Source organism: Hylobates moloch, unplaced genomic scaffold, assembly GCF_009828535.3.
Source record: "Hylobates moloch isolate HMO894 unplaced genomic scaffold, HMol_V3 SCAFFOLD_74, whole genome shotgun sequence".
Classification (NCBI taxonomy): domain Eukaryota; kingdom Metazoa; phylum Chordata; class Mammalia; order Primates; family Hylobatidae; genus Hylobates; species Hylobates moloch.
The window spans coordinates 55,213-71,922 of NW_026652349.1; the positions used below are offsets into that span (position 1 = coordinate 55,213).

Sequence of the window (16,710 nt, forward strand, 5' to 3'; positions counted from 1 at the left end):
TGGAGGGCTGGGAGTGGTAGTTGAGGAAGAGGTGGTTGTGATGGTTATTGGAGGGCTGGCAGTGGTGGTTGGTGAAGGGGTGGTCGTGCTGGTTGTTGGAGGGCTGGGAGTGGTGATACACGTATCCATGGGCAGGCAACAATTGACACGTATCTTGTAGTCGTAACACAGCCCAAATGGTCCATTTCCAAACTGGTCTTCATTCTTGCAAATGAACCCGACAGAGACGTCGCACTGCACCTTCTGGCCTAGCTCCTCCAAGCTGAGGTGGGGCTCCTTGACCGACCTGCACTCGATGTCCTCAGGGGCCCTGCAGACCCCATCAAATGTTTCTCGGTCGCCGCCGTCGCTGCCACTGCTGGGGTGGTCCTCATTGATCCAGTCAGACCAGAAGCAGCACAGCTCTAGGGAAGCAAAACCAAGCTCTTGTCTCTCGCACCTGGGGAGAGGCACCTCCAGGAGGCCACCAGGATTTAGAGGACCCAGGGACCTCCATGACCGTCCCCCAGCTGCGATCTCTCTTTTCCCTGTCATTGCCAAAAAAACAGAGTGCAGGGCCAGAGAGCTCAGGGCTGGACACCGCTTCCATCCTCGTTTTGCAACTGAAAACCTGAGCCCCAAGAGACAGGGCCACCCAGGGCCACACCTGGGTGTGATGGACCCTTTCCTCAGCTATTTTCAATACTTTTCTCAAAGAATCAATAAAAAGAACAGCTGCCCATTCCAGTAAGGAAGTGTGCTGGAAGGGGCTTTCTCTCCAGTCTTAACCAGCAATATTGTCACCGACGGCCAGTCAGGTCTCACTTTAGCCCCTGGCCTCAGCAAACCGTGAATGAAGTGGCCAAAATACACCCATCTTTGGTCCGTAAGCAGAGTCCAGCCCCGCCAGCCTCACATCTGTGCCCTGAAGGAAGCATCCTGAAGGTGATTTTATAAGACTTCGCTCCTCCCACCCTGCTTGTCATCGTGAATATCATCACCGTCACTTACTCGGAGTTGTTGATGAAACTGCAATAAAGCAGGAAGAAAAGAGGGTATCACTACATAGTTCAAGATCTTTTAAAATCTTGTCTTTTTTTTTTTTAAGTTTCTTTTTTCTGTGGCTATCATACCCCTGGTGGCTTGTTCGGTGGTAGCTAGGATTTCAACCAGAACAAACGCAGGGAAACATGAGAAAATTTCTCTAACCCTTAGGGATAGTTTCCTGATGGTTTTCAGAAATCTCCCCAAGTGATCCTCCACTGTGGTCTGGGCTTGGGGATGTGGTCAGGATGCTACTATCTCAATGCACCAGGCCAGGGGAGCCAGGGCAGGCTCCCTCACACCTCAGTGCAGAGGAATGTCACTGTCACCTCACTCTGCAGCTGGTGTGCAGAGGTCAGAGCCTGGCTGCACCAGGCCAGAGCCTGCCCCTGAAAGAGCCCTCTGTGCTGGATGCTGGATGCAGGGGAAGGTGAGAGCCCAAGGAAGCATGGAGGGAACCAGGGGGCCTTACATGTGCTGGGGGTCGAGGTGGTGGTGGTGGTGGTGGTGGTGGTGAAGGTGGTGGGGGTGGGGGGGGGGGTGATGGTGGTGAAGGTGGTCAGGGTGGACGGGTGTGGCGTAGTGGAACAGATGTTGAAGTGCTTCTCCACCGTCCCGTTGGGGCCACAGATCTCCCAGTAGCAGAAGGCGCCATCCTGGGTCTGGTTGAGAATCTTTCCTGGGGGTGAGGGTGAGGCAAAAATCACCTTATCAGGAGCAAGACAGGAGGAAGGCCAGGTGTGCCCAAGCCCCCACAACCAGCTAAGAAATGCTCCAGTGAGACTGTACCCGTCCCGGAGCCCCTCTCTTTGAATAAAGGGAATCTCATCAGAACGCAGAAGCTGGATCACAGAAGAGGGTGATGGAAATTCCCTACAGGATCCCGGCACCCCAGAAGAAACAAAATGGGTCACGGCAGCCCCCAGGGCTGATACACATTAGAGGTGGGTCTGAGCTGGGGGGGTACCAAACGGGCAGAGCCCAGGAGGAGATCAGCACACCCCACCCATCCAAGGCCCCACAGGCTTCCCCAGGATGGGCCCGGCCACTGCAGGGCTGGCAGCAGAGGGCAGCTCACCTTCCTCCGGCCTGCAGACGACTTGGGAGGAGTTGGTGCACACGCTGCAAAGCAAGCACACGGCTACAAGTCCCACTCCACTGACACTGAGCCCACCCTGCTCAGACCCCCAGCTTCCCCATGTGGCTAGTACCGAGCCCAAAGCCCTCGGGCACTGCCCCAAAGCCAGCTCCGGAAGAGCCCCCTCATTGGGTTCTAACTGTGGGAACAGAGCAAGGGCGAGGAGAGGAAGGAAAAAGCCAGACCCAGAGGATGGGATGAGAACAGAAGACCCCCCGCCCCAGTGAGGGACTGGTACCTCTGTGGCCTGGCTCCTGTGTGCATGTGTGACTGTGTGTGCTTGTGTGTCTGCGTTCATGCATGTGTGCATGTGTGACTGTGTAACTGAGTGTGTGCCTGGGTGTCTGTGTCTATGCATGTGTGCATGTGTGCATGGTGTGCATGTGGTGCATTATATGACTGTGTGACCTTGTGTACCTGTGTGTCTACATCCATGCATGTGTGACTGTGTGACTGTGTAACCGTGTGTGTCTGGGTATCTGTGTCTAGACACGTGTACATGTGTGACTGTGTGTGTCTGTGTGTCAGTGTCTGTGCATGTGAGCATTTGTTCATGTGTGACTGAGTGTGAGTGCATGTGTGCACGTGACTGTGTGTGCCTGTGTGTCTGACCATGCATGTGTGACTGTGTGACTATGTGTGCCTGTATGTCTGCGTCCATGCATGTGTGCATATGTGACTGTGTAACTGTGAGTGTGTGCCTGGGTGTATGTGTCTGTGCATGTGTGCATGTGTGCACTGTGTGCATGTGTGCATGTGTGCACGTAACTATGCCCGCATGTCTGTCCACGCATGTGTGTATGTGTACACATGTGACTCTGTGCCCATGCATGTGTGACTGTGTAACTGTGTGTGCCTGGGTATCTGTGTCTAGGCATGTGTACATGTGGGCACTGTGTGCATGTGTGACTGTGTGTGCCTGCGTGTCGGCGTCCATGTGTGCATGTGTGTGCTGTGTGTGCATGTGACTGTGTGTGTGCACGTGGTATGCTGTGTGAATTTGTGTGCATGTGCACCCACATGGAATGGTTGTGTGTCTGTGTACTGTGTGCACTGTGTGCTCACACATGTGTGTGTACTCATGTGCCCATATGTGCAGCTCCCCCAGGCCCCCTGCCACGTGAGCTTAGGTACCAAGACTTGCAGATCTCCTCGGTGGGAACCGACGCTCCAGGTGGGTAGTGGGTGTCCTCGATGTAGCAGCCACACTTGTCTGCAGTGACACACTTCTTCAGGTCCTCATCATAGATGGGCCTGTCCTTGGGGCACCGGGGGTAGCAGCCTGGTGGACACAGGGCATGGGGTTGGGACCACCGCAGTCCACCACACACCACCCACCGTCCCTACCCTGGCAGGCCCTTCTCTGCCGGATGCCCCTCTGGGAAGGCCAGGGATTGGAAAGGCGGGGCCTGGATCTCCCCACCCCACTGGGCCCTGGACGCTGCCTGCTGAGAAGCCCTGCCCAGTCTCATCAGGGCCCCTGAGCAGCCCTGAGTCCCAAGACCCACGTTTGTCTCCCATGGCGGGATACTGCCTCCCAAACTTCCCATCAGTCCCTCCTTCACGTCACTGGTTCTCAGCTCAGACACCAGCACCCGGCAGGGGCCTCCCCTGACCTGTGTCTGAAATGCTCCCCAACCCGCCCTGCTCTGCACAAACCTCAGCACCTCCCACCCCTGCCACTCCCAGTTTCCACGCTAGCCTGCTGCTTCCCTCCTGACCCTGCAGCAAGGGGAGTCTGGCTGCCCTGGGCTGTTGGTGCCCTGAGGGTCAGGCCTCCCTCCGGGTGTCCCCATGGGTCTCCAGAAAACATCAGCCTTCAGCCCCACACGGCCAGGCCCGTCAGCCGTGGCCTCCCCCGAGGGCCGCCTGGCTCACCCTGGCCGATGGGCTGTTGCCTCTCCTGAGGGCTGCCCCACTCACCCTCCAGGCCCCTCGGCTGTCATCCCCGCTGAGGCCCACCCCACCCTGCTCACCCTCCAGGTAGGACACGGAGATGTTGGAGTGGATGCCGTTGATGGTCCTGCAGGTCTCAAAGCTCCGGTTCCCACATGGCTCATAGTGCCACTCACACTCATGTGGAGGGTTGTAGTAGTCGCAGAATATGGCTTGGGGGAGACAGGGCCAGGCCAGGGTCAGACACAGGAGGGCTCAGGCGTGGGCCGGGGTGAGGGCGAATCTGGGGTGGGGGGCTGGGGCGCAGACGCATCAAGCTTGCTCTGCCAACCCAGGTCCCATAGGGTCCCAAAGAAGGACACTGGAGAAGTCGGGGAAATGACGGGTGATGCACACCCATCACCTGGATGGGCAAGGAGTGCCGCCCCGGCCCGCAATACAGCACTTCCCAGCACCCCCCTGGCCCTGGGTGCAGTTCAGGTGGGCTCTTACGGCACAGGTCCGGCGTCCTCCAGAACACGCAGGCCCCCTCTTTGGTACACTCCTGGGCATAGGAGGCCACGGCAGAGCAGAAGCACTCACAGTCCCCACCCGTGTCACAGGAGCAAGAGTCGTGCACGCAGGCCTCATAGAAGGGCTTGGGGTCCACCTGGGGAGAACACCCTGGTCTGTCCTGGGCCCATGCTGCTCTCATGGGGCCAGGACTTCCCCAGTGCCCTGCAGTTCAGGACCCTGAGGCCGGCCCTGCTCCTGGGGCGGGGCATGTTACCCAGCACCAGCCAGCCAGGGCCCCAGCAGGGCCAACCTTGGGGAGAGGGTCCAGAGACGCCTGTCCCGCCGTGGCTGTGCAGACCCATCGCCCAGCCCCTCTGCATCCTCAGCTGTAACATGGCCATTCTAGAACCCGCCCTCCCCAGCTGCCTGTAGCTGGGGATGTGTGGGCATGGGGGGGCACATGTCTTTTCTCCCTCCGGGTGAATATCTGAGCCTGGGGAGGCAGAGGGAGTCCAGGGGTCCAGCCCAGGGTCTCAGAGGGGAGGCTGATTGTGTGGTCATGTGACCAAAGGATGCAGTGGCCAGAGCCAAAGCTGGAGGACAAGTGCTGTGTGGTGAGAGACGCAGCAGGGCGACTCCTGAAGGTGTGGAGGAGCATGCGGAGAAGCCCCCCAGCCCCAGGAGCACCCAAGACCCTACCCTGCTATGACCACGCCCTGATCATTAGCATGCTCTACGGTACCCTAACCATGTCCACAGTCAGCCCATAGCCCCGCTCTGACTAGTCGGCCCCGCCCATGGCCCCGCCCACAGCTATAGCCCACCTACAGCCCTGCAATGCCTACAGTCGGCCCCGCCCATGGCCCCGCCCACAGTCACAGCCCACCTACAGCCCTCCTCTGCCTACAGTCGGCCCCGCCCATGGCCCCGCCCACAGTCACAGCCCACCTACAGCCCTCCTCTGCCTACCTGCCCCACCATGGCCCAGCCAGCCCACCTTGCTGTGGCAGATGCTGAACACGCTGCTTTTGAGGATGCTGCACTGCTTCTCCGCCCAGGAGCGGCGGTGCGGGTTCAGGTTGCAGGGCTCAGGGTTGGTGCTCACGTCCGGGCAGGTGGGGGCCTCCTTCCAGCTGTTCCCGAAGTCCAGCTCACTGCTCACCACCATGTGGTCCCGCGTGGTGAAGTCGTTGTTGGAGCGGTCGTCAAAGTTCCCACACAGGCCACACACGGTGCCCTGCAAGAGACAAGCACCCCAGGGGCTCCAAAAAGGGGCTGGAGGGACGGCAGGGGCTTGTCCTGCAAACACCAGGGCAGGGGGTGGGGGGATGGGGGGCTGGCCAGGAGAGGACAGGAGAGGGCAGGGCAGGCAGGGAGGCAGCCCACCTTGTAGGAGGGAGCCAGCTTGATGAACACAGTGGTCCTCTTGTCCCAGATGACGATGATGCCCGTGCTGGACTCCACCACCAGGTACTGGCCCACCTCCCGCGTGGTGTAGGCCACGTGGTGACCCTCGTCACGCTGGATCACCACACGGTGCTTGTCTTCCAACTTCAGCTCCGTCCTCTGCCCGGAGGAGAGGCCCAGTCACTGGCTGGTCTGAGGGTCCCGCAGGGCTCACGCGTCCCCGAGGCCAGCAGCACTCACCCCCATGAAGATCTTGATGGCCTTGGAGCAGGTGACGCCCGTGGTGCCACAGGGGACATTCTCGGTGATGATGCTGAATGAGCCCAGTGAGGAGTTCTGGCCGCAGTAGTCCTGGGGGCCAGGAGGACAAGGTCAGCCAGGACAGCTGGGCCCCAGGTGTTCCGGGGCACACCCGCCCCAGTTGGCGGCGCCACAGCCACTGAGCAGACAAACCAGGCCCTGGTCCTGTCCATGCGAGGACCTGACCCTGCTGCAGGCCCGTCCCCTGTCCCTGGGGATCACGGTGCCTCAAAGGGCTGTGGGATGTGGATCTGGGGAGCCGCGTGAGCAGTGGCCTAGCCCTGGCCCTTACTCAGCTCCCCACAGAGGTGCCCTCAGTCCCCATGGCTGGGCGGTCAACCCCACTCACCCTGTGCACCCAGAAGAGGACCCAGAGGAGGACCCGAATGAGGACAACAGAGGAGGACCAGGAGGAGGACCCGGACGAGGTCCCAGAGGAGGGAGGACCCAGAGGAGAACCCGGAGGAGGATCCGGAGGAGGACCCGAATGAGAACCACAGAGGAAGACCACAGAGGAGGACCCGGAGGAGGACCACAGAGAAGGAGCTGGAGGAGGACCCGGAGGAGGACCTGGAGGAGGACCCATAGGAGGACCCGGAGGAGGACCACAGAGGAGGACCCAGAGGAGGACCCAGAGGAGGAGCTGGAGGAGGACCACAGAGGAGGACCCGGAGGAGGACCCAGAGGAGGACCCGGAGGAGGACCACAGAGGAGGACCCAGAGGAGGAGCTGGAGGAGGACCACAGAGGAGGACCACAGAGGAGGACCCAGAGGAGGACCTGGAGGAGGACCCGGAGGAGGACCCAGAGGAGGACCCAGAGGAGGACCTGAATGAGGACCACAGAGGAGAACCCAGAGGAGGACCCAGAGGAAGACCCAGAGGAGGACCCGGAGGAGGACCCAGAGGAGAACCACAGAACTGGGCAGTGCAGAGGGGTTTTACCACCCCTGCCCAGCCCTGGCTAGAAGAACGAATCCTGCGGATGCAGGTGCGGGTGTGGGTGTGGGTCTGGGGCTGAGGAAAGGCTGGCCTTCCCAAGCCTCAGGGTTTCTCAGGGAGCTAAGCACTGCACTTGGGGCAGGCAGAGGGTCCCTGACCACAAGCAGCTCAGCCAGGCAGTGCCCGTGACCGCACCTGAACAGCCACGTAGGAGCAGTGTCCGTCAAAGTCGTAGTACTTCCCGTCAAAGGTGATGTAGTGGCCGCTCCCGTAAATGGAGCAGGTGCCGTGGCACACAGCTTGGGTACACACCCAGCGTCCTCTCTCGCAGGTGCTGAGGACAGGAAAGGAGGCTGAAGGGACCCAGGGCCCGCTCATGAGTGCCTGGAGGAGACCCTGGGCACCATGCAGACAGCTCTCTATGCCTCCCACACAGGACACCTGCAGGCCCCAAAAGTGGCTCCAAATGTCCCTTCCCCCATGGCTTCAAGACCGGCGACTGACATGAGAGACCACCCTGCCCGTGGGACAGGGGCCGCCACAGGATCTCGCAAGACCCAGGTGGACCCCCCAGGAGAGGCACCTGCCCATTGGCCCGCTCTCCAGCGGCCACCTCTGCCGAGCACGTGGGGCCTGGGTGGCAGCCAGGACAGGCTGGGCCAGCTTACCAGGTATTGCAGTCCACCTTGATCTTGGCTCCGGAGGAATACAGGTCATTGTTATGGACGCAAGGGCATTCCTTCTCCACCACGCAGCCGCCCCGGCCGTCATCCATCAGCCCGTCGGGGCACACACAGCCACTGACACACTCTGTGTGGTACTGGGGACAGCCAGAGAGTGGGGTTCAGGGGTGGACAGGTGACACTGCAGCCCTCCCTGGGGTCAGGATTGGATGCGCAGCCAGGAAAGTCCTGAGCATGCAGTCTGTCACGTCCCAGACCTCCCACCACTGCCCCTGGCCTGGGCTCAGGCCTCCCTCCCCTCGGGCCCGCCACAGGGCAGGGAGACTGGTGAGGGCTGCTGGCTGAGGGCCCTACACTGGCCCCTGGGCCCCGGCGGCTCACAGACTGCCACTTCCCTCCCAGGGCCAGGGACAGAATCAACAGGGCCTGCGGCCTCAGGACTCGGCACCCAGACCCTAGCGGGGGCACAGCACAGAAGCCGGGCTCAGCCAGCCAGGAATCCCTGCCCGCCCACAGCGGCGCCCCCAGCACGCACATAGCCAGCGGCCAGCGTCTGGCAGCTGAGGGCTTGGGGCTTCGAGGTGGCCAGTGCAGTCAGGTTGCTGCAGTCCATGTGGATCTTCGGGGCCGTGCAGCCTGTGGGATGGAGGGGCCACCTCAGCTCCAGCTGAAGGTGGGGCTCTCAGACAGGTGGGGTGGGGTGGCCGGGGAGGGTGGCCAGGGCAGGTGGGGAGGGGTGGCCAGGGAGGGTGACCAGGGCAGGCGGGGAGGGGTGGCCAAGGCAGTGCCACTTACTTTGGCCGAGCAGCTGGATCTGCCTGCAGTGCAGCCTCCCATCCCGGCACACACTGTGGAAAAGGCCGGGAATCAGCGGGGCCCACACAGGACAGCCACAGACAGCCCGCAGCTTCCCCGGGACAGATGTGAGCCTGATGCCTCTCAGTGCCCCGCACCCCAGTCACCCCTCAGCCTTGGGTGTCTCGGCTTCCCCAGGTAGAGCCTCCCAGGTCTCCGCTTGGGGCAGGTTCAGAAGGAGCTCCCCTACCCCCACGCCACACCTGACCCCCGAGCAGGTACCCACCATCGTTCTTCCTGCCTGACGACCACGTCCCCCGCCTCCAGGTAGAGGCCGCGGTGGTAGCAGGAGCACTTGGCCAGGGGCACGCAGCGGCCCTTCTCGTCCAGGAAGGTGTCGTCAGGGCAGCCGCAGCCATCCACAGGCGCAAAGCCCTCGAGACAGTGGCTATCAGCCTCGGAGAGGGAGTGGCAGGTCTGCTGGCAGGTGGTCAGGTTGTACAGGAAGACCTGCGAGTTGGGGCAGGAGCCCACATCCTCGTCTGCAGAGGACCAGGGGGTGGCATGAGGGACGGGAGGAGCCAGACGCCCAGCTGCCATCCCCAGGGTGGCCAGGGGGCCAGGGAGTGCACACTCTGGGACCCACTCCCACACTCGACCGCCACAGCTCCAGGCCCGCCCCAGGTTCTGCCCCTGCTATGTGGCCACCCCTTGCTGTAGGAGGAGCTGGTTTCCCACTACCGCCGGCAGACGAAGCTGGAGCCTGGTCTGTGGCCGCAGGGGGCCGACTCCTCTCCCTGGACCACCCATGCTCAGGGCCCCCAGCCCCATCCCAGGAGCTCAAAGCCTGGACCCCATCCCCAGGATGCAGCCCACAGGGATGGCACTCACTGCAGACACGCTCCCGCCAGCCCCACAGCACGACGCCCTTGGCAGCGCAGGCGCGCGCGTAGGAGGACAGAGCGGCACACAGGCAGTCCTCGTTGTTCTGACAGTTGCACGTGTCATATTTGCACCTCTGGGCAACAGAGCAAGGTGGGCGGGCAGTGAGGCAGGGAGGCAAAGTGTGGCCCGGCGCTCACAGACGCAAGCTCACACACACACACACAGCAACCAGTGGGCCCGGCCGGGTGCCCTGAGTTCACCTCACGGGTGGCATGGGAGGCTGGGGGTGCCCTGAGTCCACCTCGATGGCATGGGGGCCTGGGGGTGTGGGTCCCACCCACCTTGTAATACTCAGTGGGGTCCACGGCCGAGTGGCACCTGCCAAAGGGGGTCTCTGTCTTCAGGAGGGAGCACCAGTGCTCAGCGTAGTTGGCTGGGGAGTGGGGGATCGGAACTTCAGCGGGGCCCGGGACCCCCACAAGATCCCCTGGGCCCTGCTACCCGGCTGCCTAGGCCCCAGATATGGTTCCCTCTGTGCACCCATGCCCAGGCGCCTTCCTCCCCGTGAGTCAAATTTCCAGGCAGCTCCAGGCTGCATAGAGACCCCTGCAGGGCACCCACCACCTCCCGTCTCTCACCCCCAAGGGCCCAGCATCCCGGACGTGACGGGGCAGGTAGGGACCAGCCCAGGCCCTCTTCCGGGTCACCTGGCGGGCTGCCACCATGGCCGCCATAAACTAGCCACAGCAGGAAGCAGCAGGTGCCCGGCTGCCCCTGGAGGAGAGCCACCTAACTTCTGCCCCTCACCACCCATGCGTGCTGCTGGGAGCCCCATCTGCCCTTCCAGGCCATGGGCCAGGTACCCCAGGCAGGCTGGGTGGGGGCGCCCGTGTGGCCGAGCCTCACCGCTCTCGATGTTCAGGGAGCAGGGATCGTCCAGCCAGTCCAGCTTGTCATGGCAGCTTGACTGTGCCTTCCAGGTGTTGGCAAAGCCCGCCCCCGTGGCCTCCACCAGCCCGCTGGCCGTCTTGAAGTCGTCACCTTCCAGGCCGTTGAAGTTCCCGCAGAGGCCTGAGGGGCCAGGACAGAGTTGGAAAGAATCTGGGGCTAGCAGGCCCTGCCGTGGGCCTTTGTTGGGGCAATCCCAGTGGGGCCACTTACCCTGCACCTGCCCCTGGGAGGCCTGGTCCAGCGTCACGAAGAGTTGCATGACTGGGGCCAGCTGCACCTGCAGCCGGACGCCAATGGCCATGCTCACGATGACGTGGTAGGAAGACGGGCGGAAGACAGAGAAGCTCGCTGAGGGCACGGGCACGATGAGGGACACGGTAAGGGGCACGGTGAGGGGCAGGGCTCCCGGGACCTGCCCAGCCCAGGTGAGCAGCAAGAGGGTGTCACCCTCCCACCGCCCCCTCCAGCAGAGGACCCAGGACAGAGCCTGCCAGGTGCCGCAGGGACCCTCCACCTGTGGAACCTTCCCACCCAGCCTCCTGGGTCCGAGGCAGCTGGACTGTGCGAATCACTGCAGGCCCAGCGGAGCTCTTAGGGCCCAGGCCCCTCCCTGGGGCACAACTCACCGGTCACGTGGGGCAGGTTCACCTGCAGCTCGTTGAGCAGCACACTGCCATCAGACTTGAAGACCACCACCTGCAGGAAAGGCCGAGGTTGCTCAGGGCTGAGAAGGGGCCCCCTCAGGGGACCTGGGGCTCCAGAAGGAGGGGGGCAGGACCACTCACATTCTTCTTCTTGTCGGTCAGCAACACCACCGTCTTCAGGCAGGTCTGCTTGTCCGTGGAGCCGCAGGGGACCAGCTCGCCCAGGAGAGCGTAGGAATCGTTGTGGTCGCCCTGTGATGGGGCAAGAGGCCGTGCAGCCGCTGAGGGCTGGGACGGGCAGCGCCCTGCACCCTAGGACCCGGCAGTGGCTTAGAAAGGAAGCCCTGCTTCTTATCCTCCAGCCGGAGAGCAGAAGCACGGTCACCTGCCCCAGGACAGCCCACGGGCACCCTCTGCTTCAGGGACAGCCAGCCCACCCACCCTCAGACGGCCAAGGGCCTGGATGCCAGCCCCAGCTCTGCCCCATGCCCCAGACCCTGGGCAGCCTACCTTGGCCAGGACATAGTAGCAGTCCCCGTGGAAGGTGTACGTCTTCCCATCAAAGGTGGTGACGTGGGAGCCGCCTTCCAGGGCGCAGGTGCCAGGGCAGGGCAGGTCTTTGCACACCCAGCGGCCAGCGTTACAGACACTGTTGGGCAGTGGGGCACAGGGTCAGGGCTCAGCCGCCCCAGCCTCTCCGCGCCCAGCCCTGGCCCCGGAACTCACCACTGCTCGCAGTCATTGGTGATCTCCTGGCCCGGTGTGTACAGGTGTCCGTGCAGCTTGCAGTGGCACTGGCTCACAGGAACGCAGCCACTGTCCCCGATGTCGTCATACACGGTGCCTGGGACAGCCAGGGAGGCGATGTCACCCCGGCTGGCTCAGAAAGAGCCAGAATCCCCACCGAGGGGCTGCCAGTCAGGCCTCCCACCCGCAGGCACCACTGGTCCCCTGCGCTGACGCCTGCGGTCCCCACCTGGTCCCTGGGTTGGGGTCTGGCCATGGGGCTCCAGTCTCCAGGCCATCTTCTTGCCCCTGACAATTGAGCTCCTCCCGAAGGCCTCAGGCTCCAGGCCAGGGGCCGGGCAGGAGGAGGTCTGTCCCCAGGGTGATGACCAGGAAGGCAGCCCCCTTCTCGGCCTCCCTGAAGCCACCCTTTGGGAATGGCCTCACACCGAGGCCCCTTCTCCCCTGGTATCGGGTGGAGGGAGAGGCACTTCTGTGCCACCGCTGCCCCCACCACCCAGCGGAGCCGTCCCCTCAGCGCGGGCAAGAACCCCAGGCCAGGGCTGCCTCTCGTCTGGTGGGCAGTGCCAGTGTGGGACCATCCTCCACACTCACCTTCTGGGCAGAAACAGCCGTCCATGCGGTGCTCCTCGCACAGGCTGCTCACCTCCAGGTGTGAGCAGGTGTCCATGCAGGGCGAGCCGCTCTCCAGGTACACCAGGTTCCCGGGGCAGGTCTTGGCTGGAACCACAGAGGCCACGCAGTGAGGGTGAGGCTGGGGCACAGCAGCTGCTCCACCCCGAAATGCACCGAGAAGGGCTCTCAGCCCGCGGTGAGTGTCCCCCCAGCTCAAAGGGGCCCGGCCCGGTGGGTGTCCTCCAGGCTCCCGGTGCCCGGCGCGGTGAGTGTCCCCCCAGCTCAAGGTGCCCGGCACGGTGAGTGTCCCCCCAGCTCAAGGTGCCCGTGGTGAGTGTCCCCCCAGCTCAAGGTGCCCGTGATGAGTGTCCCCCCAGCTCAAGGTGCCCGTGGTGAGTGTTCCCCCAGCTCCCAGTGCCCGGTGCGATGAGTGTCACCCCTGGCTCCCGGTGCCCGGCGCAGACACAGCTCCCACCCGGGCTTGGGGAAAGCACCAGCGCAGGGTCCCCCCGGGGTCCCCTGCCCGCAGGGCGCCGGGGCTTACGGCAGAGCGTGGCGGTCCTCCAGTTCCCGGGCCGGCCGCCGGCGTGGGAGCATTGGCGGGAGAACTCGGCCACGGTGCTGCAGACGCAGGTGTCACCGCCCGAGCACCGGCAGCGGTCCTGCTGGCAGGCGCGCAGATACGGCTCCAGCGGCACCAGGTCCTGGCAGTCCGCGAAGGCCTCGGCGGTCAGCAGCCTCTCACACTCGGCGCGCTGGGGACAGACACGGGGTGGGCATGCTGCTCAGAGGCCAGCTCCGCCAGGAGCCCCACCCCGGACCGAGGAGACTCACGTGCTCGGAGCAGGACGCGGGGGCTGCCTCCTCCTCGGGATCCTCGCACACCACATCGGGCTGGTTGATCTTCTGCATGTTCCCAAACTCCAGGGGACTGAAGAGCACGCCTGGGGATGCACGGCCCTTCAGCTGAGGCTCCTGGGGGCCCGTAGCCCACCCTGCCCCGCCAAGCCCTCCGGTCCTCACCGTCAGAGAGGAATTCTGAATAGCTCTGCAGGCCGTTGTAGTCCCCGCAGAGGCCACAGGTGTGGTTCTGGAACTTGCTGTCCAGCTCCAGCTGTTGCGGGAGGGAGCCGGTGAGCTGGCCCCCCCGCCCAGCCCACAGCCGCCAGGAACCCCTAAGACTCGTGGCTTGTTTGAGCCGGAGGAAGGTGGGGCAGGACGGCTGGGGTCAGCAGCCAGGGAGCGGCCTGGCAGGGCAGGTCCCCGAAACGCCGAGTGCTTTGGGGGAAGGGTGAGGCCTGGGGGGATCAGGGCCAGGCCGGCTTCTGCTGCTGCCCCCCAAGTCCAGCACCGACGCCCCGCGCTGCCTAGGCCCTGCCCCACCCATGCCCTCTCGGTGAGGGGTCAGAGCACCGCCCTCCCTGCCCTCCCTTGGGGTCTGCCCAGAGGCCTGACGGAGCCCCCACCAGCCCCACGAGCCCGGGGACCCTGAGCACCAAGAGCGCATCCTCCCGGTTCCACATGAGGGTGAGGCCAGCGCGGGAGTAGACTTTGGTGTAGGCGTCGCTCTTCTCAATGAGCAGCCCGGGGCTGTAGTGCGGGGTGCTGACCCTGGCGGGGGCACATCGGGGTCACTCTTGGGTCCACCACCCAGGCCCCCCCGCCCCAGCTTGTCCTCCCGGGACCCCGCCTCCCAGCGGGGACTGAAGCTGGGCGCCTGGGGTGGTGGAGATGGCATTGCCAGGCCCAGCTCCTGCCCTGGGGCCACCAACTTGGCCGGCCTCTGTGGTGGAGGGACATAGGCAGTAGCCAAAGAGCACCTGTCCATCTCCGCTGGCCGGGCTTCCCCGGCAGAGCCACCTCCTGCCTGCGTGCCCCTCCTCTCCACTCCCTCCTCAGGGCAGGGTCCTGGGCAGGGTCCCCTCTCAGAGGCCCTGAGGGCACCAGGTTGGGAGAGGAGGGAGGGCCAGGCTGCCCAGCCCCCTTCCAGGCCCCCTGCTTGGTGGAACATCCCCCCATGGGGTCCCGAATCCCCCCAGAGTCCCCCAGGCTGCTCTTGAGACTATCAGGGGCCCTACCCCACCTCCTGCCAGTGCCCCTTGCCGGTCCAGGTAGAGGCACTCACCCCAGCCTCTGTGCCTCGGTCCTCAAGGGCCTCTACCTGCCTGCCCATGCCTGAAGGCCTCTACCCAACCACCTGCCCACACCCACGCCTGAGGGCCTCCACCCACCCACCCACCCGCGCCCACGCCTGAGGGCCTCCACCCGCCTGCCCATGCCTATGCTGGAGCCCCTTGCAGGAAACTAAATTCCCAGGCAGAAGAGGGGCAGGTCCTGCAGGTGGGGAACCCGCTGGACGGGAATGCACTTACAGGGCCTCATTGTTCTGGAGACAATAGGGGAGCAATAGCTGGGGGTGGGGAAGGGGCTCCCACAGCCCCCTTGCACCGGCTTCTATAACTCTAGCCTGGGGAGGGCGCACACGGCCACCCCATGAACAGGAGCAGAGACAGGCAGCCTCCAGTGGTGCCAAGGCTGTCCCAAGCCTGGTGGGCTCGGAGGAGAGGGGCTGTCAGGCACACACAGGCAAAGGGATAACTGAAACCCCTTGCCTGTGGGGGGAATGGTGGGGACTCATCAGTGTTTGTTGAATGAATTAGTGACCTCTGAACCCAAACCTCAAGGCTGTTCTCCTGAGCTGTGTGCCGAGGCAGAAGGGATCTTCTAGGGCTACGAGGAATATCCCTTCGGGAACCATCAGCCCCCGTTGCTAGGATGTGGGAGGGGCGTCATCGACCACACTCACATGGCCCCGTTCAGCACAGCCAGGTGGCGGGTGAGGTAGATGGTGTCATCCTTGATGGTCAGCAGGACGGACTCTACCCCGGCGAGGGCCTCAGCCTGGCCCGGGCCCCGCTTCAGGTGCACAGCAAATTCCTTGTAGGAGCCGCGGCAGTCAGAGGCGAAGTTGTAGTCGCAGAGGCCGGGGAAGCGGAAGACGTCCCCGTCGAAGGTCTTGTAGTGGAAGTCGCCCCAGGTGCTGCAGACGTTGTGGCCATGGTTTCGGGTTCTGCCCTCTGAGGGAGCAGCGGGGAATGAGGGGTGAGTGGCCCTGGAGGGGGAAGGCTGCCCAAGCTACCCTCGAGAGGAGGCCCCTGCGGGAGCACCTGGAGGCAGCTTCGAGCCCCGCGCAGGGCCCCTGGCCGGGAAAGGTTCCTCCCTATCCGCAGGCCTTCTGCCGGGCCTTGGTCACCCCACCACAGGGGCCTCAGGGCTTCTACCCCCGGCCTGGTGAGGAGTGCGGCCGGGTGCCAAGCGGGATGTAGGAGAGGGGGTTCTGGGCACCCCAATCCCCAGCAAGGGCTGTGCTGCCCCAACTCTTCAAGGGTCTCTGCCACCTGAGATTGGGGACTTCTGGTGGGGTCCTGGCCACCCCTTCCTCCCCTGTGGACAATGACCCAGTTCACTGGGGCCTGGCCTGCTGTTTCCACCTCGTGCTGGCCCCAAGACCCACACTGTCGTCGAGCAGTCAACCCCAAAGGAATAGCAGGGGAACCCCGTCCTTCCAGCCTCTTGAAAGTCAGCAGGGCCGGGGGCTGCCAGGGACCAACCCAGGCCAGGAGCCTCAGCGGAGCCACCCAGGCTGCACTCTGGGACCACCTCCTCCTCCCAGATGCGACTTGCCTGCCCGCCCAGCCCTGCCCCCAGGACACTCTGCCAAGCCCCAGACCCCTGTGACTGCTCTCTCACCTGTCTGGAGCTCCGAGCCCCCTGCCAAAGACAGGGCCAGGCACACAGCCGCCAGGCGGGCTAGTGGCAGCCCCATGGTGGCTGGCAGGGGCGGTGTGGTTGCACCCGGGGGCAGGGGTCTGGTCCTTATATGTCCTGGCAGGAGGGTAGGAGGGCGGGAAGGCAGGGGAGGGCCAAGGGTGGGTGTGGCATTGGCCAGATGATCAAGAAGACAGCTGCGGGGGCCCAAGCCCCAGTGGGGAAATATTGATTCAGGTTATCGGAGGTCATCTCTTTATGGCTCCCTGGGTAAACGCAGCCTTCTTCAGGATGAGGCAGCCCTGTAGCCTGAATGCCAGCACACACCCGGGGAACACGTGCAGCTACTAGCGGGATGAGCCCAGGGTGGCCGGGGCGGGGGGCGTCCTGCCAGAAGCAAGTCCAGTCAGGCTCCTTAGCCCC

At 63.8% G+C, this 16,710-nt stretch overlaps 1 protein-coding gene across 1 annotated transcript in view; it reads right to left on the reverse strand.

Annotated features, from left to right (window-relative positions):
• The window catches only part of LOC116463881 (mucin-2-like), a 36,880-nt gene extending 20,535 nt beyond the window's left edge, over positions 1-16,345 (reverse strand). Inside the window, 28 exon segments of the mRNA XM_032147182.2 lie at positions 236-404; positions 1,496-1,702; positions 2,102-2,145; positions 3,296-3,443; positions 4,550-4,706; positions 5,550-5,789; positions 5,939-6,118; positions 6,200-6,310; positions 7,395-7,533; positions 7,868-8,019; positions 8,418-8,518; positions 8,678-8,730; positions 8,964-9,219; positions 9,569-9,695; positions 9,904-9,995; positions 10,469-10,633; positions 10,724-10,861; positions 11,140-11,209; positions 11,299-11,409; positions 11,668-11,806; positions 11,884-12,001; positions 12,499-12,624; positions 13,064-13,274; positions 13,354-13,463; positions 13,543-13,633; positions 14,016-14,130; positions 15,326-15,596; positions 16,270-16,345. Coding sequence (XP_032003073.1) covers positions 236-404; positions 1,496-1,702; positions 2,102-2,145; positions 3,296-3,443; positions 4,550-4,706; positions 5,550-5,789; positions 5,939-6,118; positions 6,200-6,310; positions 7,395-7,533; positions 7,868-8,019; positions 8,418-8,518; positions 8,678-8,730; positions 8,964-9,219; positions 9,569-9,695; positions 9,904-9,995; positions 10,469-10,633; positions 10,724-10,861; positions 11,140-11,209; positions 11,299-11,409; positions 11,668-11,806; positions 11,884-12,001; positions 12,499-12,624; positions 13,064-13,274; positions 13,354-13,463; positions 13,543-13,633; positions 14,016-14,130; positions 15,326-15,596; positions 16,270-16,345 — 3,917 coding nt within the window.
• Between the last annotated feature and the right edge of the window lie 365 nt (positions 16,346-16,710).